The sequence below is a fragment of the Barbatula barbatula genome (assembly GCF_947034865.1).
Source record: "Barbatula barbatula genome assembly, chromosome: 24".
Lineage (NCBI taxonomy): Eukaryota > Metazoa > Chordata > Actinopteri > Cypriniformes > Nemacheilidae > Barbatula > Barbatula barbatula.
Window position 1 is genome coordinate 17014706 of NC_136787.1, and position 26545 is coordinate 17041250.

At 42.2% G+C, this 26545-nt stretch overlaps 1 protein-coding gene across 1 annotated transcript in view; it reads right to left on the reverse strand.

Annotated features, from left to right (window-relative positions):
* Nucleotides 1-26545, reverse strand: part of LOC306889527 (zinc finger SWIM domain-containing protein 6) — a 50814-nt gene that overhangs the window by 12166 nt on the left and 12103 nt on the right. Inside the window, exons 2-5 of the mRNA XM_079448570.1 lie at nucleotides 6447-6803; nucleotides 5373-5521; nucleotides 5024-5174; nucleotides 812-991 (exon numbers count right to left, since the gene is read on the reverse strand). Coding sequence (XP_079304696.1) covers nucleotides 812-991; nucleotides 5024-5174; nucleotides 5373-5521; nucleotides 6447-6803 — 837 coding nt within the window. The remainder of the gene's footprint in view (nucleotides 1-811; nucleotides 992-5023; nucleotides 5175-5372; nucleotides 5522-6446; nucleotides 6804-26545) is intronic.

Consider the following 26545-nt stretch of genomic DNA (forward strand, 5'->3'; position numbering starts at 1 on the left):
AAAGTAGTCTACAGTATTTACTACGGATGAGCAATACTGTAGTATACATTAAGAGCAGGACACCACAGTATACTACAATTGACTATATACTAAAGATTTCTAAAGTATGTGTTCATGTTAGCAATAGATGTTAGCAATAGTTGGCAATAGAAAGTTTTCTCTGTTTTTAGAGAGTAATTACAATTGTGCTAAAGATTTGTGATCATTATTTCGAGCAAACACTCTTTGTTGATAAGTTGTATATGAAAAACTGTACTCTGTCTAGAAAAATCAAGGGCCGTACAGGAAGTTCTTACTTTGCAATATTTTATATTATCAAAAAAATAAGGTTTAATATAAACAAACAGCCCCGGTACAAACCAAAGCTAAATTTTAATCTGGTCTATACAACATTAATGCATTTATAAAATTCTTCCAAGCATTTCCAGCAACTACAGGAACACGTGAAACATCTGGAAAATCAGCACCCATGACTCTACAGCCCATTTAAACCCAAAGCACACGTGCCCGAGGAACAAGAAAGTCATTTTTAAGCAATTACCCATCTCAAGCATGAATATTCATAAGAAAATGCATCGTAAAATTCCCCCAGTCATTTTCACCCCAATACAACCCAAAAAGTTTCAAAGAAAAGCCCTGACCCTGGGTTTGGCCCACAGTTACGATTTGCACAGCAAGGACAAAAGGAAGCGCTGAAGCGTTATTATGGGTATTCCATTAGTCACACAAAGCCTAATAAAAGGGGCTCGGGGAGGCACAGTTGATTAAAAGACCTGCTTCCCACCCCCTCGACACGCGTGCACACGCTTACCTTGGTTGCCGTGCGCACCCTGAGGCAAGGCATTGGTTAAATTGGGCAGCTCGTTGCCGTGGTTACCGTCCTCCAAGGGGCACACATCCACACTGTTCCACTTCTTCAGCTGTCGGAGCCAAGCGGCCTTCTGTTCGGGCTTACAGTGGGGGTTTAGCACGATGCACATCCACAAGGCACCTGGGAGAGAGCGAGAGAGACAGTGTCAACACAAAGACAGGATTTCAGAGAGACAGGGACGGAGAGATGCTTGGTGATGTCACAATCTAGATTTGGGCCTCATCGGCATAGTGCTCGGGGATAAATTAATATTCTCATTATGTTTAAATATTTCACATTTCAATGCTAAATAAGTATAAATATAAAAAAATAATCATTCCAGATGTTTAGGAGTTGAAAAGAATTACAGATATCTCAATCCCATCTGCGAGAGGCTTGATGTTACTTGTCTACGTTTCCTACGTTTATTTGCCAGGTGAAACAGGCCAACACATCTCATAGACAAATCTACAAACCAGAATATCACAATGTTGATACACCAAACAACATACAGCCCATTAACTTCCATTGTATGAATATAAAACACAGAGACATTTCTCAAAATATATTCTTTTGCATTTCACATAAAATAGGGTTCTAGCCACGTACGGGTGAATAAATGACGACGGTAAATTATCTTAAAATCCCTCCAAACAAGGTTTCAAAGCAATGAAGGAGCGGCTTCATTTCCTCAGACAAACACAAAACATAAAAGGTCAGCTGACCGCTCGACTTGAGCCGTTTACCGCTAACACACACAAACAACCTCAGAGAATAATGGACCTTTAAGACGAGGTCGTCCACTCACACGACACTTTGATTTAACTTTTGTTATTTACGCTCCACTTTAAATGTGATGTGACTCACTAATGGCAGCAATTTCTTGGAATTAGTAACATATTTTTATTTTTGCTTATTAAGGTCGAAAAGACTAGCAGGAAACTGAAAGCGGTTCGTCTGGTTGTGTAAATAAGCAGATAGGATTTTCTCATTCGGTAGATAAACACCTTTAATTGATGTAATATCATACTTTTTCCTCATTTTCATTCTTAAATTTCAGCCAGTAATTGACAGCTATAGACCACTTGGGAAGACGTAAACAACGCTGGTACAGACCACTTCCTGTTTCAGGTTTTTTAACACGACACAAACATTTGTACAAAACACAATAAACAGAACATTTATAACCAAATCAAAATGTTAAATTGATTAAAAATTAAATCAATAAAAGTGCTCTTGGACCAGTGTATACATCCCCTAAAATGGTCTATTGGTTTTTCTGATACATAAACTACAATTTCATGCTCACAATCCTCCATCTGATAAAATAAAACTCAGCTGAACGCCATACAGAAACGCAGACCCCTTTGAATCCAAAGAAAGTAGTAGTTAAGCGGAACGCGCTCATATATATGCGGCTCTGGATCGATAACCGTACGTCCCTCACCGGGTAAAATCGTCTGGCTTTGGCGGCTAGCAGCGATGACCCGCGAGGTTCATATTGCCTCTAATTCATCCCATTGGCTGCATTAGGCAGTGATGTATGGAGGCTGACGCGAGCGCCGCGCCATACGGATTGTGTATGATGGTTTAATCACTCCCAGAGTGCTCCACAATGACATGCCGAGACTACCTGCAAGACCCAGCTGAGAGGAGGAGAGGGCCAAGTGGAGGAGGGGCAAAGACGAGGAGAGAAATGAAGAGAGAGAGAGAGACAAATGGATGATGGCAGGAGAGGAATTAGATAGAAAGAGGAGAATACAAAGGACAGAGAGAAAGCAGAGGAGGAGAAATGGGATGCAGAAGGAGAAGATGCTGGGAGGCTGATGGAGGGGGAGGGGACGCCAGTTTCGACTCTTTGTTTGGAAGACGGCGTGTCGGAAGACACGGAAAACATGCATGCTTGAACATGCGAGACTTGCGTGCATAACAAAACGGCATAGATTTAAACATCTATGAGGGAAATCGACACAGAGAAACATTTGTTTGTATATAAATTATTATGATACATTTTCCATAACGAAAGAAAGCCGTACAAACCTACTTGACTCTATAAACATGTCAGGAAAACTACAAATATGGTTACTTGTTTATCAAGGCTGCTGGCAATTTTCTCTTCCATTGTCTTGAAGTTGCCGTCGCTGCAGCTTTGTGTATGGATAATGTGACAGATTAGCGCTTGCTAGTGTAATCACGTCAGCTGAGAGGAGTCCTGGCCTAATTTTCTAGTCTCCTCCGTCATACGTAACCCAAATGAAAAGGCATCGCTTTCAATGCACGAGCCCCTGTGACCGGATTAATTAAAACAATACTGATCGACGCGGAATAAATTCATGCGCACAATAATGCGACTGCAGCCCGACGGCGTCCCTTCCCCCACGCTCACATTGACCGTGGCTTTCATGAACCTAATTTGAGCTTTCACTCCAAATCGTATCCCTGCTGTCAGCAGTCCCTGTCTCGAGCCGAGAGTATCCTGTGCATCTACACACAGTCGCTGGTAACCCAGCAATACCCAACAAATATAACGCCACACGTTTTTTAAGGTATAGTTCACATTTGTCGTTTTATTTTGCATGATTTATCAGGCTTGTTATCACAAAATTAAAACCTTCATTTCATTATTCTCCACCTGAAACTACTTTATATTTTTACGAACATACATAAAAAGCGCTCGTTCTACAATCCAATTGATTCCCATGAATCACATTCTATGACAAATTACACCAAATTCACAACAAAAAATGCACACGCCAGATACTGCTCGATCCCAAATTCCGGACGATATTGCTAAAGCAAACCAAAGCGACATCAATAAACTCATCCAAACAGCCGCGATGCAAACATGTCTTTGTTCCTCCAACAAAAGCTCACGGCTCAGGAGGCAGAAGACGGATGGAGCAGGGAAATGTCGGGAGGGGTGGGAATATAAATCTGGCCCGTAATCTCCCTTACACAGTCGCTGGGAGCCGTCTCCCTTCACTCCTCTTCCTCAGCGCCTACCTGGCCGCCGGTGTCAGATTAAGTGTCCGGGATCTAATGAAACGCTCTTCGCATTATCGTGCCTGTCAGGGAGGAAGAGGAGGGGCAGCCTTCAAAACGAAGGCCTCTCCAATTACGGTGGGCCTTAGAGGGTCTGACAGCCATAATGATTCATCTGAGAGAGAGAGAGAGAGAGAGAGAGAGAGGGGAGATCCGTTCTTTTCTTCTAGTCTCTAATGAACCTGACCCTCCGTGAGCACTTCAGGGGTCTATAAGGGCTCTCAAAATGGCCGCCTGAAGTTTAGGAGCACATCAAATACTTGGTAGTTTAGTTTTCTAAAATAATCCAAACAGACTCGCTCATACCGCAGCGTCAGAATCGCAATCGTTTTAGTGTTCATCTCCCTCTCCGATTCTGCGCCTGGCACTCTGGGACCCGGAGGCTTCCAATTGTGCCCGCTGCTGCTGGGTGCCAAAGCCAAATAGATGAAACATCACAGGATTTGAGAACTGGCAGGCGGGTGCGACGCGCCTTGCCAGTCACAATTAAAATGATTACAGGTCCTTCCAATTCTCACCGCTTTCATTCCAATAGTGCTGATCGCACAGATCGAGACGGAGGATTAAAAAGCAGGATGTATTTTCTACATACGCCACGCTGGGTGAATCGAATTGCAGTAAAACAACATTTATTGTTTGGCTCGGTGCTTTCTGATCTAGTTACAGTAATTGAAGCGATATAAGCAGGCCGGAGTGCGCCGTCGGTATCGAGGACTACGCTTCTCGTGTGCTTACCGCACTGTGTTTTAGACGCAACGCCCAGGAGGGTTTTAAGTGGGAAAAGAATATGCAATATTGATCACTAGCAAAAGCTACGAATATGCAATCTGGCAAAGGCAGCATCCTCTAAATGGCCATCCTGAGAGATGCAGGTGGAGCGCAGTGCCGTTCTGAGTGCCGTGAAGATGCTCTCAAAGCAGGCCACGGTGAGTGCAAAAACACATCCGTCCTGCCCCATAACTGCTGAACAACAAACACGAAAACCGTTTTTGAGTCTCAGATGGTATGGGTAGATGATTTTAGAAGACTGTTGGGAACATATCAAGATGGGAGACCAGCTTGTGACCGGTGCAACAAAGAAAATGTCCATAAGAGAAAAAAAAGTCCTAAAAGACATGGAGAGATTCTTACCTAACTCATCCCAGAGCTGACGGTATTTGTCCGTCATGGTGGTTCCCTGCTGTCGCCATAGCGCCAGCCGCGGATCGGCCATGAACTGCTCCGTGATGAGCGTTAACATGCGAGCGCCGTTAGAGTCCCGCATCTTCAGCATCTCCCGTACCTGCAGAACACGTGCATGCGATCAAGCATCGGTTGAGATTCGACTTAATCATCAGAAGTTGAATCAGAATGTTTAATTTATTTAAAGGAGGATGTAAGATTGCATGCTATACTTAAAAAGCAATATGTTTATTTTATGGTTTATGTTGTGAGATATCTGAAAGATTCAGCAAGTCGTTGTGTGAAATGTCGTTCCAACCTTTGAGAACAGGAGATTGAGCTGTTTGCCCGAGCCGTGGTATCCGCCCTGAGACAGGAAGAGCTTCACCTGTTCCTGGACCTGCTCTTCATCTAAATGCCAGCAGTTCTCATCGTCCACGCTGGCTCCTGCCGTGGGGTCCGGAGCCCCTGATTCACAAACACAAAACCAATAAATCAGTGAACAGTATTAAAGGGACAGTTCGGGCAAAAATTCTCTCATGTTTCCTTCCTATGCAGAACACCAAAGAAGATATTTGAAGAACTGATCCTCATTGACTCCCATTGTATGAACCCAAAACCACAGAGACAATTCTCAAAATATCTTCTTTTGTGTTCCACAGAGGAAAGAATCACATACATAAGAAGAACATGAAGGTACACCAAACACTAACAGATTTTATACCTAAAACTCAGCACACCTCAAACCCTGAAATCTACACAAAATCTTAATTCAAAGCAGACATGATGTTAGAGATTCTTCACACATGCGCAGTGAAGCGAGGAAACTCCAAACATCAGCCGATGATTTAAGCGTCGTCGACAATGCAGCGGGTGTGTAGTAAAGATTTATTAGACGCCACATCAAACTGACTTCCTGCATTCCAGCCGTGACCTCACACAGGCCGGGCCTGATGAAAGCACTTCCTTTTCCCCCGATCTGAAATGTGCTGTTCGCTGACGTTTTTCTCCCCCATAATTGGCACATCCGCTTTAGATTTCCCTTTCCCGACAAAAGAGAAATATAATATGTCCATTGTGCCTCCCGATAAGAGACTAAAGCAGTCTTTCTCTCCCTCTAGATTTATGTCAGCAGCCATTGGGACCATAAAACCAGATAACACTAATAAGTTGGGAGTGCAACAGAATGCAGAAACTCAATGCCATGGAAATGTGCATGGGACTTCAAAACGGCTGCAAGACAAACGTCCTTTCTCCAGAAACAAAAGCTAAAGTTAAGGGTTCAATTTGATAGTGCATTTAAGATCGTAAATGCATTAAAATCATTCCGTTATTACAAACCATTGCCATGTTTGGATCATTTGGATATGTTCTGTATGCTCTACTTTCTCACCGTGCACTTGGTTGATCTCCGAGTTCTGGGACAGGATCTCGTCGGCCAGTTTCTGGGCGGTGGGCAGAACTTCTGTGTGGTGGACGGTGATGAGATACTGCACAAACTTTTGCAACTGGTCCCTGTTCATTTGGAAAAGAGTCTCTGAGATGGGCAGGTGAAGTTTGACCTGCTCGGGTCGCCGTACGCGGTACAGCGACAGCGCCACCACGTGAGCGCAGTAGAAGATGTCCTTGTTTCCGCAGCCGCACGTTACAGACGTGATCTTGCAGCGGTCGAAACTGATGGCTACGCTGCACACCATTTCGGGTTCTGACGGTGTGGCCGGTTCCGTTACTGTACCGCTGAGATGAAAACCTGAGGAATGGAGAAAGACAGTGTTATTGTGTCACTTGACAAATCCTTTGGTTCAAAACGGAGTTTGAGTTTTGCCCGAGAGCAAAATGTCTGAATGTTCAGAATCTGTCCTAGAGTATTTTGGCTTTCACACAGGGGTTCTCAACATTTTACAATTCCAAGGCCCCCCATTGTATTCAACGATATTCAAAGGCCCCCCTCCCACCCACAAAACCCAATTAAATATTTTAGAGCTTAATATTAACTGGAAAAACATTAATTAATGTTAAAAATGGCCAAATAATAAGACATATCGTTTGATGTTTTTTTTTTGTAATTCAATATCTCATTTTACAATATTGGTCATCTGTAGGCCTCCCGGGAAGTCACATGGGCCCCCCTTGTGGGCACCGGCCCCCCTGTTGAAAACCAGTGGTCTGCACCATAGCAGTATAGAAACCACCTAAAACACCCTAGCAACCACCCTGCAACTGTCTAACATCTACGAAGCAAAGCCTCAAATGTTACTAAAGGCTACTAAAACGACACGTTGACATCAAAAGTTTGACGTACTAAAATTCTGAAAAGGAGCACAGTGTAGAGTATAATAGAGAAGTCTGCGGTTGAACAGATGTCTGTGTGTGCGTGTGTTTGACGGAGGGCAGGCAATGTAGGCGGAGCCGCTCGGTGACTGGCGTGTGCCACTACAAAGGCCGGAGTGAATAATGCAGCTGCTCATTTGAATATGATTTAAAGCGCCCTTGTTGTTGATCCAAAAAAGGCGGAGAATCAAACGTATACTAGTAAGTAAAGCAGACACTAATGAGTCCATCATAGCCGCCCCAAGAGTTAGAAAGTCAACAGCCAACTACTCAGACGGTTTCTGATGAAGGACAGAAAGGAAACAAATGAGAAACAAACTGCCTTAGACCGCAGGACGGTCTGCTGAAGTCTGAGAATGCATTTATAGGGACATCAAAAGTACAGTTCCACTGATAGTAAAAGAAATGGCAATAGCCGATAGAGTTTGAACAATGACAGACAAAGACAAATTACATCATTACGCTTTCCAAAGGTCATAACTGGAGATTAATGCAGGTGATTATAGCCTAATAAATGCATGCATCAAAGTCTCATGCTTTGAGTTGGCCCCTTTATTCTTCACTTGTATCTTCATTCTATTGCCTGTAATCGGTTTCGCTATACTTTAATTGATCTATATGCTTTTGCATCTGCACATACATATAGAGAGACATGGATATGAATATATATATAGTGACAGACATATATAGATACAAATATACAGTAGATAGATAGAACTACATACATATATGAATATAGATATAGACAGACATGTATGCATAACTGCACAAATAGCTTGAAATAAATATACAGAGTATGTGTATAGAGAGACACATAGATATAAATATAGATTGACCCATGTATATTTTTGTCTAAGACGAAAAAGGGTTCAAGCATCAAAAGAATAAGTGTAATACTGCTTTAAACTGTTGTTGTTAAAAACAGTTTTCCGTTTCATTTAATTTAGTTTTTCTAAGCAAAAAATTTATATCATAAATGTTTCCCTGATTTAGAGAAGACGCACACTAAAATGTAATTCAGTGTAATCTTGTCAGGCATATTTACAACATAAATCGAATTATGACACCCCAAATGCTAATGAATATTACTTTTTTTTATGTGCCACTATCGTAGGATTTACCCATTTGTCAATAAGAAGTTTTTACTGATTTAAGGCAAAATAAATGTTATATGCACCCTTATTCTTTTATATATTTTAATACGTACGGGTCAGAATAAGTATGTTGTTTGAATTTGTACATAAATATTGTGTACACTGTTTTTCTCCAAAAACTTGGTTATAAAAAGTAGACATTTTACTTACATTAAATGCTATCTATGGACATAAAATCACTTTTGTACATTTATTTTGATGGGGACATCTTAATGTCTTTGACCCACATATATAGGTCGACAGATGTACATAGATACAAGGACATATAGACAGACACATATAGACAAACATATTAATTTAAACAAAGAGACATAAAGATGTTAATAGATATGATTGTCTATACACACATGCATAGACATATAGAGGTGAATATGAATAGAGAATAAAGACACACAGACAAAGAGATACAGTGCACAAACAAACAAAAAAAAAAACGTTTCCAGTGATATACAGCCTCTTTAGCTAAATGGTAAAGAGTCAAGACGCATTTACACGTCAGCCGTTATTAGCACATATCCTGTTAGCATTTGAGTAGCCAAGCATTAAAACATGAGCAGAAGAGAAAATAAGTTTCACATCCTTTCTGGATGTGATGACCTAGCAACATCCACACACATTCCAAAGCACTAAATAGATTTCATTACTTGAGAAAAGCTTTCGCTCGTAGGATGTTGAGAAAAGATGCCGAGAGCTATTTCACAACAGGGAGTTAAAGAGAAAAATACAGGAACGACCATCGAACACTTTCAGGCGTTCCCACGAACAACAGTCACGTAAGATAACTTTTCAACTTCCGTATGCGGAGGTCACGCTCAGGTTCTTGGCAAACGCAGGTGTGCGTGGAGATGTGGTTTCTACGCCCACCTGTGTGTTGTGTGGGTTATGCAGCGCTCGACACGGTTACAGTTTATGGAGATCTTAACCTAAACAAACATGATAATAAACACACGTCTAGACTTCCATAGGACATCCTTCAACGTGAACTGCTATCGAAACTGTCCTTTTGTTTTCTACACATGAGGGATGTTTGGTATAGCACGCTGCAAATCAAGTAATTATGCCGGCGGTCTCAGGGCGGTCACTTACCCCGTTCTGTTCCATCACCAGACACAAACACACTAACTCTAAGACGACATGCTCGGCAGCGAGCTTCATAACCAAAATTATTTTTCTCTAAAACGCTCCCTGTGGAAGGAGGAGGTTATAATGAAAGCCAGCTCAGTTTCAGAGCCGGATACGAGCAAACGCAGGAGAGCTTTCGCTTTTCATCAACACAGAAATAAAGAAACAGCAGCACATGGGCGCCGACGTCTCACGTAAACATGTTTGGTCACATTTCACCTACACCGGACGCACGCGACCGACAAGACACGACAAAAGACATTAGAACCCATTATCATTTGAAATTGTCCACACCGGATGCGGTGCATGACAAGCCCATTAATAACAAGCAGGTTGTCGCGTCGCATCCGATGTAAAGGAAAAAACAGAGCCTAATTTTCCAAAATTATTTTCTACAAACTGTTTCAGATCTTTTGTTATAACCACTTCAATCATGAATGAAAACTACTATTCACCTTCTGCATTTTCAAATGTATTTTAGAAAAAAGATAATGATATTATACATTTACAGTAATAAGTGTGATGGTATGATTCACAGCAGGCAAATGAGGGCTTTACAAACATGCGTAATTCTCATGAAAATAAGGTCAAGTTGCAAAATATCTTCACTGAGCTAAAAATAGGCGTCGCTTCATTCAAACAAAATGTAAATGTTTCAGGCACTTCTCTCACACACACTAATGTTTTTTTTGGCACTCGTGTGGAAACGGGGGAACTCTTTAACAAGCGGCTGGCGTCAGGAGAGGATGTCTTCCGGGGAGAGCGCAAATTCTCCCGAGCTTTGGTATCGCGAGAAGCGCCGTTTCCAGGACAGATCATAAGAACGAAGCCATCTGTTAGCCTGGGTTAAAGGCTGCCGCTGGCTTCCTGCTGTTCTGTGACTGACTGACAAATAATTAGCTTCACGTTCACAGCTCTTATTTATTTTTTTTGCGTGCAAGTTTGCATAAAAGAGAATGTGAATCGTACTGCAGTACAACACTCCACCACATGGAGCGCTATTCAAGAAGCAATCCCGCAAAACACTAAATCTGGGTCACACTGTCTGGTGCAATATTGGTGTGAAATCTCTTTATACTCTTGACATTTCTTAGCAGTTTTCATCTTAAACAGTCAAATACTTATTTACTTATTGTAAATGGATGCAATTACGCTACAGCGGCCACACGACTGCAGACGGCTCGCAGAGTTTTGAGGAACCTCGCACGTGGCACAATGACATTTATTGGGCTTTTATAACAAATAATTACACCATAGATCAAGATTTTATAAGCACGGGCCGACAGACGCATCATGTGGCAGCCGATAGGTCTTTGAGTTATGTCAGAGCCCCTCCTGCTGGGGAATTTACTGAATGGGTAGCTGATGTTAAAGACGGCATTAATGGAATAGCCGGGGCAACAATACAATTAGTACGACTTTAATTAAGACATCCTCTCAGTGGTCAATTTTATTAACGCTCTTAGATAAAACCCAAACAATATTACACACCAAAGGATATTACACACCAGCACAAGACGACGATCTATATGCAGCTTGGGAGGACAGCGAATTACAACGCGGTAGAAATGCTAACGTGTTGTTGCTGCTGCAAGATAACTAAATAAGCTGATTTGAGAGCTTTGAATTTGCTTTTACAGTGGATGGGATTTGCATCGGGGATGGGTGATACAGCGCAGTGGTTCTCAAATGATGGGGTGCTGATCTATTCAGAGGAACACTAAAGAATAAAAGTAACCAATTTCATACTTATGCATGATTGTGATTGCAGAATAATGTAAGTATGCACGTTACACAAACACTGCTGTGACATCACAAAATTATCATTGTTGGTAAGCAAAATGAAATGTTTTTTGGCCATATTTACAGAGGACATCCAGCTGCCAGTTGAGGAGATTGATAATGCCTTGTTTCCTGGCCAACAGCAGGACTAGTCGCTCTCACACAACCTGACAAAGTTAATGAAGAAGAATGCAGGCAGAGGTTTTTTGCCGCACATGAAAAGCACAGCAGAAATGTGCTCAGACAGCCCCAGGTTCCAAGAGATGGACAAGTCTTATTGTACAACGTCGAACGCCGGAGCGCCTCATCCCTTACCAGCCTTCAAAGAGACGTCCATCTAACCTTTCCAGCCTGAAAATGACCTTTTCAAGCATTTCCATTTTAAAACGTCCAATTAGCTCTGACCTACACGTCCCGAAGACAGATCTGCAGAGAAATGCAATACAACTACTAAACAGAGCGGTAAGGTTGGGTTCAGATCAACATGCTGCTTTGGATAACACAAACAGGTTTTGTGTTCATTGCTCTTTCAGTGGTTCAATGGGTCGGTATGTTTGGTTATCAACGTTCTTTAAAATAACTTCTTTTGTGTTCTGCAGAGGAAAGCAAGTCGTACGGGTTTGAAATGACATGACAGAATGTTCAGGGTAAACTGCCCTTTTAAATGGAGACACACATGGGGTCTATAACTGAATCACGTGGCTGGTTCTCATTGGGAATCCCACAATGCATTGCTTGATGTTGCAAGTGCAAGCAAACAAGTGGTTTCCATTATGCTGAAAGATATGGGATGAAGGGAGTGTTTGCTTTGGGGAACGACTGCACAGAAACACGCCGCTTAATGATGCAGAACGTGTTTTGCTGTTTACTTTCTCCGGCCAGCACACAGATAAAACACGATGTCGGCTGATATTCCCCTCCACCACGGCAAGAATGACACAAATTTAATGTGGCTCTGCAGTGTGGACGCCACCTGGTTTCTTAAGATCTTCAGGAAGAAACAAAACTCACTCGACAAAGACAATCTCCAGCTGGATAGCTAGAAGGAATTTAAGCCTGCTCAACCCACAAAACATGGGCGTTTTCAGAAGCTCATGTGTAAGTTATTAAACGCTGACAATTCACCCCATAACGCCCTTTAGGGTGGTCACTGGAGGGTTCCCAAAGAGGCCAGTGTGTCTCGAAAGTACCCAATTTTAGCCCGAACCCAACACTGAGCTGTTGTCCCAGAAACCAAGTTAACCGTGCTGAAACCCTCGCTTCAGTCGGTTCAACATAAACCAGTGTGTTTTCTTCTGCAGACCACCCAAACACAAGAGAACAGATCAAAAGCATTTTTAAAAGCTGTTTCTGTCTGCTAAAGCGTTCCACAGAGTGATTACTACCATGTCCCTCAACGCTCACCACTTCATCCCCAAAAATTACACTCTAAAAATATATCAACACAAAGGCAAATAACAGTAGCCATATATAGATACTAGAAAATCGTGATGGAGGTCAGACGTTGAGTTTACACTGCTTAAAAAATAAATAACTGACCTCAAGAGACTTCTGCAAAAAAACACAAAGATTATTTAAAGGAAAAGTTCATCTAGAAATAAAGATCCTGTCAGCTTTTATTCACACTTATGTGGTTTAAAACATGTATGACTTTCCATTATATGACTATAATGGAAGTCAATGGGGTTCAAGTTTTGTTAGATCATCAACATTCTTCAAAATATCTTCTTTTGTGTTCTGCAGAAGAAAGAAACTCGTACATGTACGAAATGACACGAGGATGAATAAACATTTTAAATTTTGGGCTGAACTATCCCTTTAAGCCTTTCCTCACCTCAACAAATCCAAAGACAAAAATGTGTCCCGTTAAGAATGAGCAAATACTCTGGCAAATGTAATTCTCCGTGGCTGAATAGTTGTCTAGAACAAATTTGGAAATTCCCTGAGAATTGTACATAACCGACGTCTTAAGTCCAGTGAATGATCTTGAAAGAAACATAAATGAAAACACCCAAACTCTGCACTTAAATGACCTCTAGGAGAGAGAATATTCAATCGCAGATACATCCGAAAAACCAAAGTCCTTTACCACAACTTGGCAACATTTCAATTGATCAAAATAGAAAGTCAGAAGTTTCCAGACACTTCCATATCTAAGAAGCCCTTTAACAAGTCATCATCAATGACCCACACAGAGCTTCATTCTTAACATTAGACAGATTCTGTCACGCCTGTTAAAAGGCTCAAACTATAAAAAATGTCCGTCGATCTGCAGGGAGCAATATTATGCGTCTGTAATGAAGGTCAGTGATTGTGGACACAACAGAGGACCTCCTCAGGCATCTTTTATGATAATATCAGAGGTCAAAAAAGCACTATGAAGTCTGTGTCTTTTGCCTATATTTTAATAAGTACCATTTAAATTCTGAAGGACATGCAAAACTGCGGTGCGCAATATTTTTATAGATGTTCTCTACAAACAAACCATGCCGACAGAGTGACAGACCGATAGACAGACAGACAGCGTGCACATGCAAGACCCTTAAGTGGTGTTTACATTAGCCCGTGCTTTTAAAGCGAAACCCATCCTCGTTTATACTGCTGTTTCCACATGCATTTTAGAAATACATCTGCGTTTACACTACCCTACCGAAAACGCACGTCACATGACCATTCAGACATGCTGGGCATGCATACACAAATGTAAACAGTTGTATGGGCCTACATAAATTGGTTGTTGATGACAGTTGTTTACTAGTCACAGACCAATCAGTACAAAATTAAAATGGCGAGGAAAAGGCAAGGGCGCCTTCATGTGGATAACGTTAGATGAGGTACTCCATGTTATTAGGCTTGTTTGATTTCATTCGCCACCACGCCGACTGATCGGCGGATGACATTGCAGTACTGAGTGAGCTATTTAAAAGCATACAGCTCTCGATTCTCTTTCGCCGTGCTGTAATGTTACCGTTTCGATCCTTGAAGTAAAACAAGCATGTTGTTTACACAGTGCTTGGGAGGCTGGACATTGTCACTTTCAGGTTGCGTAATGGCTCATATGATGGGGCTTAACGAATCAGGGAACCAAACGCAATGATACAGACGACCCAATCAGCAAGCGAATGTGTCTAGCGAAAGCTAAAGTCTCTGACGTTTACACAGGAACGCAACCCCAGAGTTTTCAAACTTAAACCAAAAGTCTGCGTTTTCGGAGGTCGAAAACACCGGAGTGGTGTCAACGGCAGGCGTAACCGTAGCAAGAGTTACTAGTATGAACGCCGTCTTAGTGTGTGGTCTCATCAGCAAACAGCGTGCCGCTGGTCTGAAAGGAGACCAGGCTGGTTTCTCCTTTCTTCACCGGGGGCTTGGAAAAGCACAGCTGCAGCCCAGCGGTGTTTTCACAACAATCAGCCTTCACCATGCCGAACAGGGCCCCGTGACCAACAGGGCCCCCGCCTCGTCCTCCGGGGCCCCTCTGTTTGCTCAGTGGATCACTTTTCTAAAACACATGAGAGAGGAGCAGTTCTGCACCAGAAACATCACTCGCTAGACCCCCTCCTACAGATGCAGACTCAGAAATACACAAAGGGATGAAGAAACAGACTTAGTTACACCTGTTTCCCGGGGTGGTCTGGGAGACCATACACTTCAGCCCTGATTCATATTACAGGAAGAAATGGAAAACAAGGTTCTTGGAAACACATGGGAGAACGGCAACAAAGGCTACGGCCGAACCTCTGTCACGGCCCTCAGGACTGCTTGCTGAGCGATGAAGCTGATAAAATATCTATGTGTAAACCTGAATACTCATTATTCAACAACACACAATATAACAACAAAACAATAATAATGATTCCTTACATTTATATAGTGTTTTTCTGGGTACTCAAAGTGCCTAAAATGGAAGGGGGAGTCTCCTCAACCACCACCAATGTGCAGCATCCACCTGGATGATGCGTCGGCTGCCATAATGCGCCAGAACGCCCACCACACACCAGCTTATTGGTGGAGATGAGACTCGAAGCCAATTAGTAGATATGGGGATGTACTACAAGTAAATGGCTTACAAGTTATTTTTGTAACACTAAATATAGTTGCTACGATATTGGGAGTTATTCCGTAACCGAAAGCAGTCATTAAGCTACAAGGCGGCACACCCCAAACAAGTTGTCAGTATATTTCAGTGGCACACACATCTACTGCTTGATCCAGACATTTCTAGGAGTCGACAGGGTGGAAATCTGTCCGTCTAACCGATGCCAAAGCAGATGTATTTGACATGGCTGAGGCCTGTGAGTAATTGGTCGACCACACCATCTCTCTTCTCTGTCCTCAGAGGTGTGGGCTCTGGGGAGGGACGCACGGGACCCCTCCCTGCACATTAGGCCCCAGTGGTGAGGGTGAAATGCCATATAAAAATAGGAAGCGGCCACATACAGATGAGATGAAATGAGCTTTCTTTAGCAACTTCTATATGTGTATCTAGCTGGGTACGATATACATATATAAACAGTGTGTAAAACATTGCTTTGTTGAATTCGCTCCATAGAAGACTGAATATCTGTAATGCAACAGCTTTGTCAAAGTGAGAAAATACATATAGATCTATTTCTGTATTTATTTATTTATACGAAAGATATACACACACGTCACAGTCAGGCAGAAACTTTGTATCTCCAAATCCGCTACTTTTTAGAAAATAGAAATACTGTATTTTTTAAGATTTAAACACGGTGTTGTGAAAGTTAAAAAGCTATAATACTTCTATTACTTCATAGCTTTTATTAGTTGAATTATTTGTAATACATCTTATAGGTTAAATATTTGCAAAGCTCATAGACAAATGTGAAGGGTTACAAATAGTAATGACTTATGAAAAAGATAAAATTCATAAAAGATTCAGGATTTTCATCCGACAGAGACAATATATAAGGACGGTCACAAAATCAGATTTTCCCACAATTACGCATCAAAAATATTCATAATATGCATGTTTATGCACGATATATTGAATTAGAAGTCAATTTTGTGTTGTGTCTTTTTTGGGCCAATGACTCACAGGTAAAACAAAAGCGAAGGGAGACCGAGACCGTTTGTATCGACTGTAGCGCAATAAAAAATGTAAAATCAAATTGTATACCTAGCATACGTATGTAAATTACAAGATCTACTCTGTCAAAGGATACACATGTACTTACAACACGAAAATATTTAAGGCATTTAGAAGAGTGGTTTTACCAACTTTCGGCTTGAAAAACCCAGTGGTTCTTAGTCAAACACAGAGTGTGCAAGCATTTCACTTCCCCTCAAGAGACGCTTGCTCAGTTAGCATGCCTGGAACTTACACCCAGACTAACTGACTGGAAAACTTGACTAATAATGCACACGAAGAAAAAAAACACATGCAACAGAATGAGAATGCAGCGGAGGCAGAGAGACTGAAGAGGGCAAACTCCGCCCACCTCCTAGACAGCCCCGCCTCTTCTGCTTCTGTCAGCTGATGCCGTGTTCCACTCCACTGGCAGTCAGTCATCTGCACTCACTCAACCTTTCTGACACACATCAGCATGAGCACATAGCACACACTTATTTTAACGTTTCTTTTTTTATATTATTTATTCAAATGTACTGAAGGAGGTTTTGCCATTTATAAAACAAAACCCACAGCTACTCCTAAAATACAGCTTTGTAAACTACACCCGCACAAACGTGCCGTGGCCCCACCCTAAAGCGTGGTGTCCCTGCGCTGAACTGCTCCGCTGCTGACATCATGGTAACACGAGGGAGAGCGAGGGGGTGGGGTGAGCAAGAGAGAGAGAGAGAGAGAGAGAGAGAGAGAGAGAGAGAGAGAGAGAGAGAGAGAGAGAGAATTCCTAAACAGTAGACAAACCCACTGGTGGGAAGCTTAGAAAGCCCTCAGCTGTGGCAAGAAAAAGCGAAGGCTTGGCCGTGCGCCAGACCTCTGAGCTCAGCATTTTGTAATGCACTTCCTTTTCGCTTAACAGCTTGCATAATAGCGCCGTCCGCCACGGCCGCCAACCTTTAACTCTTTATTTCCCGATCACTATTTAATGTACGCTGTGTGGACTGGGCAAAATAATGACTGTGACAACAGCTCTCTTTCAGAATGTCCAGAATTCAACCTACTGGTTCGTAAAAAAATAGGGATCGGGCTGTTTTTTGACGTGAGGTCACCGAGAACAAAACCATCCAGACCAGTTCTTGCCCAATGCCTACTGCTGTGCCAGTTCGGATATGAAAACATCCTCGAAAAAAGAAATGATTTCATCAGCCAAACGCCAACAGACGAAGACCAGCTTTCACAAAGCTCTCGGTCTCTACCATCCTCCACCGTCAGGTCTGTTTACACTGACGCTCGACAGAAATGTGACCAGACAACAGATTTGAACAGAAACGATTCTGCTGCGTCTCGACCGGACCTCTTCGTGGAAACCAAGAGCATCCCAATTCACCTGTAAGACGACAGCCTCTCCTATATGTTTATCTGCTTTTCATTGGTGTGTTAATACACCGGCAGTCAGCCAGAGTCTATAATATCTCCAGTCCTGAGGGACAGACTGTGCGTGACTAAAAACAGGAGAGCAAATAGCATGTCTGAAAAGGTGAAATTTCACTGCACGCCCACCAAAAGATTTAAATGTCAGCCCTTTGACTATAAATTACACCCGGCGGCCGTGCGGCCCTGACCGTGGACAGGCTCTGTATGTCTTCTTATACACATCAAGGATACGAATCTCCTAATCTGTGAACTGGACGCAAATATTGAGACTGTATATATTACACCAGACCCTTTCTAATAATTGACAGCCTGAAAACGAACCACGGTTTTATTATAGTACAAGTGTGGTAGCCATGTTTTTGGTGCATTGATTACGAGATGCATAACTATGATTCTGCCTCATATACTATGGTAAAACTATGGTTCCTGTTGCAAACAGTACCTTTTGGCCTTGATTTATAAAACACAAGAAACAAATGAATAAATTGTTGTTGTTCTAATATTTTTATACACACGATGGGCTTTTGCAATTTCATGTAATTAATTTGTCATCAGGAAACTGTAAATAACTAATCGAAATATCAGAACTACTGATTGTAAAATTGACAAAAAAATAATGTCATGTGGAATGAGTCTTAAGGCTGACAAAAGAAAACCAATAATCGGACAATGACGAAATCCATACCCAGATTGACCCTGGTAAACACATTTTTAGGCTGAGTTCACAAGATTTGGGGGAAATGTTAGTTTATGCTTTTCTTTATGATGCCAAATGAATCTGCAATTTTATTCAAACAGGGTTGCAGACAGAAGGATAAAATCAAAAACATGTTCATGTTTGTTTTGCTGTTAACCTGGATCATACATATTTCAATGGCTCTACGATAACAAAATGTCGCCTTCAGTTCGGCGAGCCAAAACTGGCTCTGAGAAGCAGTAAAAGAGCCAAGAAACTGTAAGGCGTTTCCTCCCCATTCACATCACCAATGATGGGCGCACAACTGAAGAGACGGTTGACATGACTGTCTCAAGGGGTCATTTTCAACTTGCTGTGACTAGACCTGTCTTTAACTGCAGGTCCACGACACAATAGCTTTCCCCCTCTTTCAACAGTATCCCACCCCTCACACAAGACCCCCGGCTCCCCTCCCAGCCCGGCATTGTGTGCGTCTGAATGTGCGGGGTTAGGTGTGCAGTGTAAGGTAGCAGTAAGCCCTGTTCACAATAGAGAACACAATCTCTCCTTTTGACACAGCAGCCGGCCCCTGAAGGGTCCGAACCAAGAGGGGGGGTCTGGGTTGGTACGCAATTGTGATGAAGAGTGAGGGGTTCTCGAACTAAAGCTCTGACAACAATGGATGCCTTCAGCCCCTCTCCCTAGCCCTTTAAACGCATCGGGGAACCACAAAAGGGTCCCCACAGCCTTCCAGGCCAAAGCACCAAAGAACCATGAGCAAACATCAACAATAAGAGATGGAGGAGTTGGAGGCGGCCACGATGGTTGGGGGAGGAACCGGGATTCAAGCAAACAAGCCATCCGCAAACTAGGTCAATTGAAGCCCAATGCAAGCAATCTCCAACTGATCAGATGGGGGTGGGTGAGACATATCTTAGACATGTACAAGCAAAATTCCCTAGCTTGCTCTACGTTTGGGGTGCCAACTCAATGTGATGTTTCAGTGTAGATTTCAAGTTCTCCGGACACTGGCGAGATTCATTCTTGAAAGAGTGGCTTCAATATTGTTGAGCTCCATCTATCCACGAAAAGAAGAATAGCTATGGCTTTCAGCAAAAGAAGCCCCCGGGCTAGACTTTAGAGTCTTTTCATTTGGATGAACAAACTGCAAGTTTGTAATTAAAAATTTGAAAGGTGATCATTATGGTCACTACAATATACAAACTCCAACCAGGGTGGAGAGAAAAGGGCAGGGAAGTAAAGTAAACATGCAATAATGTCTCTTTTTAATTCCTTTCATTCAAAACAAAACAAAACCGACAGATTATAAAAAAAAACTGATAAAACCAAAGATTAAACAAATACTAGAACAGGTGGGCTCTTCCGATTTGGGCCAGTAAGCTACCACCACAAACAGATAGCAACCCGTTTGGAACAGGTTAGAGACTGCATAGCAACTCTCTGGCAACCATACCCAACCCCTAGCATTGTGACATCTAATTTTTCTTAGAACTAAAAATCAAGTTCTTTTTAAATGATGCCGACTCAGCAACATATCTAAGCTCTCAAGGATCTGTTTTGATTTCTTCGTACCTCAGCCTCTCTCAACACCCAAAACCTAAAAACAGGGCCACTCTGAAAACAAAATTCCACAAATTAGTCGCATATTGAAAGGGAGCAAATGCCCGGTCAGATATTGGCTTTAGTCGCTATGATAATTCCTCTTTGTCCGGTGCATTTCCAACAGCAACACCAAAGCACTGGCCATTCATCAGAGAGGACAGCTGGCTAGTTCACAGTCATGTCGCTTTGACACACAATCCAAACACACACAGCGCAGTCAGCCTTTTCAGTTACCTCACCTTTAACTCCCAGAATTCCTGTGTGGAGTCGCACCACAAAGGGGACAGAGACCGAACCATCCTCCTCCATAGCAACACACATTAGATCTGTGTCTTCAATTACGAGAGGAAAAGACAGAACGACCACGAGAGGAGACCGTAGACTAAAGATATATCTGCACGTCCTCTTGTGGAATCTAGATTCTTAAAGGGATAGTTCAGCCAGAAATAAAAATTCGATAAAAATTGATTCACATCAATAAAAATTGATTCACCCTTAAAAAACCTGTAGGAGTATTCCTTCTGTGGAACACAGAAGGGCGGTTTCCCAGATACAGAATAGATTAAGTCAGGACTATGGCTTAGTTAATTTACAAAAAACATTACTTGTGTGCATTTTGAGACAAAACCATAAGCACTGATGTATTTTAAGATATGTCAGAGCAGGCGGTTTTCAGTTTAGACAGTTATAACATTTATTTGAGTCTAAGACTAGTCTTAATCCCTGTACGGGAAACCACCCCAGAGAGTTTGGTGTTCATACAATGGAAGTCAATGGAGTCAATTTCTGTTTGTTATCAACATTCTTCAAAATATCTTCTTTTGTATTCTGAAATTCATACAGGTTTAGAATGACATGAGTGGGAGTAAGGGTTTCATTTTTGAGTGAACTATGGCGGAAAGGGATGAGGAGCCGTAACCATCACAGAACCAAGTTCAACCCTGTTATCAGAAGAACTGGAGCACACAGCTGACAGATCAGCAGATGTACCGCAGGGTTTATCGACGGTACAAGCGGTCATCTTACAGTTAAAAGGGATGGACGAGTCATACGAAACCCGGGCACACACACTCAGCCATGTCAACAAATAGTCCGTTCGGCTCCAAGTTCTCACCAGGAGCAGGACAAAAGCCTCCTAAGAACCGGCGAGAAACAGACACTCTGAATTTCAAAAGGCTCTTTTGCTCTTCGTTTGTTTCTCAAGGACACAAGCTTGGAGAGCAGACTTGACAAGCAGTGCTCGAGTTTTTGGATCAGCGGAGACGGAGAGAGAAACACTGAAAAGGAGAGAGAGAAAGAGACAGTGAGAGAGGATAGAGCAAAGGCCAGTAAAGAGTTTCATGGTGGGAGGGGGTTTATATTGGTGAAAGGGTAAGAAATTACATTGAATATAAAAACAACACTACTCCCAAGAGGAAGAAAATCCAACTCTGGATTAAAAAGCATTTTACAAGGTGGCTAATTCAGATGAATTCACACAAACCCATTCATATATACTCTAGATTTGGGCTGTAGAAATGCCGTATTCTCCATAGTTTACTACCCTACTCACAATGCTTAGGCAAGATCCACCCAACAGAGAGAAATCAGTTACCACGCAATTGGAAACAGCAGCATCTTGCACAGCTTTTGTAGGAAAACTACTTACCTTGTGTTAGAGAATACAAGACAGTATTGTTTTCTTACAATACTGAAAAAAGCTAAAAAGGCCAAAAGGTCCATTAACATTCACAATGCTCTAGGAAAGAACAGTGCATTTATTTCATCATAAAACTACATGCAAGTTGTACCTGTGCCTTTCCACATCAATTCCATTTTATATAGGTTTTAATGATGATTAGCCTCAGAGTTGTTTTGTTTAGTTCATGGCTTAGAAATATTCTGAAACACCCGAGGACAGAATCTCAAAGCCCCAAAACATTTCTGGAAACCCCAAACTTCACTGCTGCGGTCTGCATTGGAAAAGAATACACAAAATAATCTAACCTAACTGGTTCTGAAAACGGATAACCAGCAACACAAAGAGCTAACAGTCCTTTTCCCCTTCATAATACACAGCGCTGCTTTTTAGACACTCCCTAAGCACTTCTATACGGAGACCAGAGACACTGTACGCATATGAACACGTTCTTGCATTTGGAGCTTCACTTTAGTCTACAAAAGAAGGCGTGAACACGTCCTATGTCCCACCCCCCGCTGTGGTACGGGGCGCAGCCTCCCACAGGCCTCCCGGGTTCTGGTTTTGTCAGCTGTTCTCAGAACCAGCTGCACGGAGAACGCTAAAAGCTCAATAACCCAGCGGAGGCCTAAAGTACATCTGACATTCTGCTTTACCCTGTGAGGCCTCCAATTTCACCATGTTTTATTATTTCTGAAGTTTCTCCTTGTGTGAGATCAACCAAACCTCAATCATGTTTGTCTAGGTGATGTTTACACACTGTGAAGAAAAACTGGAGGCTTTCGGTTGTGTTTTCCTCTATTCTAATGGAAGTCCTGTACCGTGTTCATGGCGCACATTAACAAAGCCAGACACTTAACTGGTAAATCAATGGTGGGTGTGTGGGGGGTAAACAGCCAAAAGAAAACTCTCATAACACTGAAAGAGAGGAAGACAGAGCAAATCTCCCAACGTGAAATACACCTCGGAACGTCAACCAAATACAGATTTAGAGATGAGAGCCGTTTGATCAAATCTCATTATTACATCCCCCCTGCCGTCTAAACAATGTTTCCAGAAGAGCAGAGCCCATACGGGGGTTAAGATGCCTCGGAGGTCAAACCCATGCTTTCAGCACACTGTGGCTTAGAAGCAAAAAACCTTCTGCCCTCGACCTTGCTGATCACAGATCAGAGGAACCAGCCTCGCTACTTTTGCAACTCAGGGATCAGTTGGCAGAACTAAGACCGTGTGAATATTCATTGGCCGGGGTGGGTGTGTGAACCATGCATAAGGCCAACGCACACCAACGTTAAGGGTGAGGGTCGGCAGATCCCATGTTCACAACAGAGGAAGTGAAACATCAAAACTCTCCGATTACAACAGGAAGAGGTTGTGTGTGTGTGTCAGGGAAAGAGTTGCGATCTTGAAATCCTCTAAAACAGCATTTCCCAACACGGCACATCAGATACGTTTCTCTTATCTGCGACAAGGCTAAAGGTAAAAAAATGACAGAATTTGTATTTTTGGGTGAATGACCCCTTCAAATAAGAAAAGATTTTCAAGTAATCGATTAGTGAATCGTTAGTGAAGTTTTGAGCCAATTTTGGAAATATATTACAGCATATTACAGACAAAGAAATATATAGTAGAAATATTAAAAATAAACACAATCAAGATTATGTTGTGGTGCGATAATGAAAGCTAGCTGCTAGCAGGATGCATTTGAGGGTAAAGTCAACAGTCTGTAGTCTTCAAATCAATTGCCCCGAACCATTTGAGATCTGCCATTCCCACCTGCAGACATGACTAGAAGCTGGGGGCACAAACAGAGTTAATGGAAGACATCAGTACGACCCTTGACCTCTTTACTCAAACAGGTGCGTAGACGGCATAAATAGGCTAAAAAACAAACAATCCGTCCCAGACAAACTAATGTTCCCGTCCGTCACCTTGACCGGGTTCATTGTGAGGCTACAACACCTTCAAGACCACTGACTTTAAACAAGCACTAAACAAAAGCATGGTTAATAAACAACATCCAAGCCTCAGCAGAATGATGCCAATACTGCACATATGCTGCCACTTGGGCAGATCAGAAAGAGTCACTTGTCATGTGTTTGTGGAGGTTAATGACCAAAACCTGGCTTGGATCGAGGTTGAGTGAATTCCTATGTGAGATGAAAGTGGACACGTTCCATTTGGGAAAAGCCCCCTCGCGTTGCGGGAACATGACCAAAATACAGCTGGAGTTATCAGGGTGGCACGGCGACAGGCCTTCATTGTGCCCGCTTGAACACAGCTAAGGCAGACGCCAACTGCTCATTTTAACCATTTATAAAGCCAACGAGCAACCTCTGTCTCAGCGACATCAACCGACAAGAAATTCAAGGCAGCACAAAGAGGGAATTCTGGTGCCAAGCTCCGCCCATCCGCACCGCCCAAGGATCGAGAGCGAATAAGAAAGCCGTGTGCGTGTCAGACCCATGTGGGATCAGCGCTGGAGGCACATGTGGCAGAAGAATGCTGAGGAAGCCAAAAGCAAACACAAGATTACCACCCAGAACCATATACATTTTGGCGAATAAATATAGAGGCATATTATTAAAACGTTTTTTTTCTCAGCACATAAAATCAGAACTCCATACATTGGGTTGTATGTTGAAACAGGCCTGTATGTCATTCACAGAAGAACACAAACAGGTCCATTATTCTCAATGTGCTAGAGAAACAGCTGAAGCCTGCTGACATCCCTCAGGGTTTCAGACTAAACCCCCTCTCTCTCTATTTCTCTCGGCCTGATACAGACCACAGACCAGCTGGGCTTCTGACGTCACCCACATCTACAGGGCATGAAAACATCACAGGTACAGGGCACAAAGACACCATTGCTGTGGAATTACTGAAAGGACTGTTCTCAACTAGTGTTAGGAAGGTCTGACTTCTCTCACTTGACAATTGTTTGTATTCAACATCATGAGACCTTCCATAGCTTTAAAAATAAAAGATGAAAATCATAAAAAGGTAAACAGATTAAAAATGATCATATCAAAAATAGTTTATTCAATAGTTAGCCCTTACACTTTATACATATCTTTTTGATATGAAATATAACATATTTACACTCGTGAATAAGGTGCTTCATGATTCCATAGAATAACCATTTTTGGCTGAATGGTTTCATAAAGACCTTTAACATCTAAGAATATGTCCACACTAATAAGTTGTCGTTTGAAAACACGTGTTTTTCTTTCCGTTTGGCCAGAAAAAAACGCGCTTGAAAGTGGTAAATTTGAAAACGCGTTTTCGCGTTGTAGTGTGGATGAGGAAAACACAGGGGTTTAAAAATGATAACACATTTTTTGTCATGTGATGCAGTTGTTTCGGCTGCTCTCCTGTGTGATATCATTTATGTCAGTTCATGCATACTTTAGATTGCATTTTAGGAGACGGAATATTTAATTACTCGCGGTTATGGTTTGGCAGCGGAGCGAAATTTAAGCCTCAATTTCGCTTTTGCAGCGTTATAGTCTCGTGTTAGCCGCTACAACGTCCCCACCTCTTTGTCCGTACATAAAAAAACTGTGTCTTTGCTCCATATTGCTGTGAAATAATAATGCAGAAAGAATCTAAAAAAACGGAAATGAGACAGGCTGAAGTGTCTTACACATGCGTAGAACCTGGATGTAAACGTTTCAGTGTGGATGGGCAGCCCTTGGACAACTATTTAAAAAGTTTGTTTTAAAATGAAAACGCACTAGTGTAGACATAGTACAAAGCAACTTTCTGTGTAACAAAAGGGTGTGTATATGCTTTTTATGCGTTGCTATTAGAACAAATTAATTTCTTAGTCTGAGGATGTAAATAGCTCAGAATAAAAACTTTTCTCGTATCATAATTAACTGACCTTGACTGAACTGAAGTTCATGTGTAACACATCTCAAGATATTCTTCAGTGCATTAAAACAATCCTTTCCAAAGTACACTCACATGCATCACTCTCCTAAAAGCTTAATAATGATGTGCTTTGAATACTTGCACGTGAATGAATCAGCTGTATCTCATCCACAAAGGGCGAGGCAGTGACACAACATACTTTTACCTTGTCAGAGACCAATGTGCCAACATTTTAGTAATGCAAATGCCACCCACGCCTGCTGGCAGCCGAGTGTGTGTATGAGGTACACAATCAGCATGCCACAGCTGTGCTCAGCTGAAAAACTTTTATAAAGCGTGTCAAAGTCACACCAGACTTACTGCAGGATCGACACGCCAGCGCGACCGTCTGTCACACGACCGCAGCCCATTAAAAAAATTACTTCTGTTTCTTAGAGCAACGCTTATTGAAGATCTCTCACGTATGGTCTTTCCATCCAGAAAAACCCGTTTGGAGGGCATGAGGCCCTCCAACAGTTCGACTGACTCACCAGGTGCTTTTAAACGGCCGATGTGAGCCGAGTCAATGAATAACTCTCTTATCCCATGGTGTGTCTAGTACAATTCCTTCACTTAAAGTCAACTTAGAGCAGTCAATGGCTTCACCTGTCTTTAGGAACACAAAGGCAAATTCCGGTTAGACAAGAGGGAACAAACTACACAAAAGAAAAACAGCGTCTTTTGCTAGCAG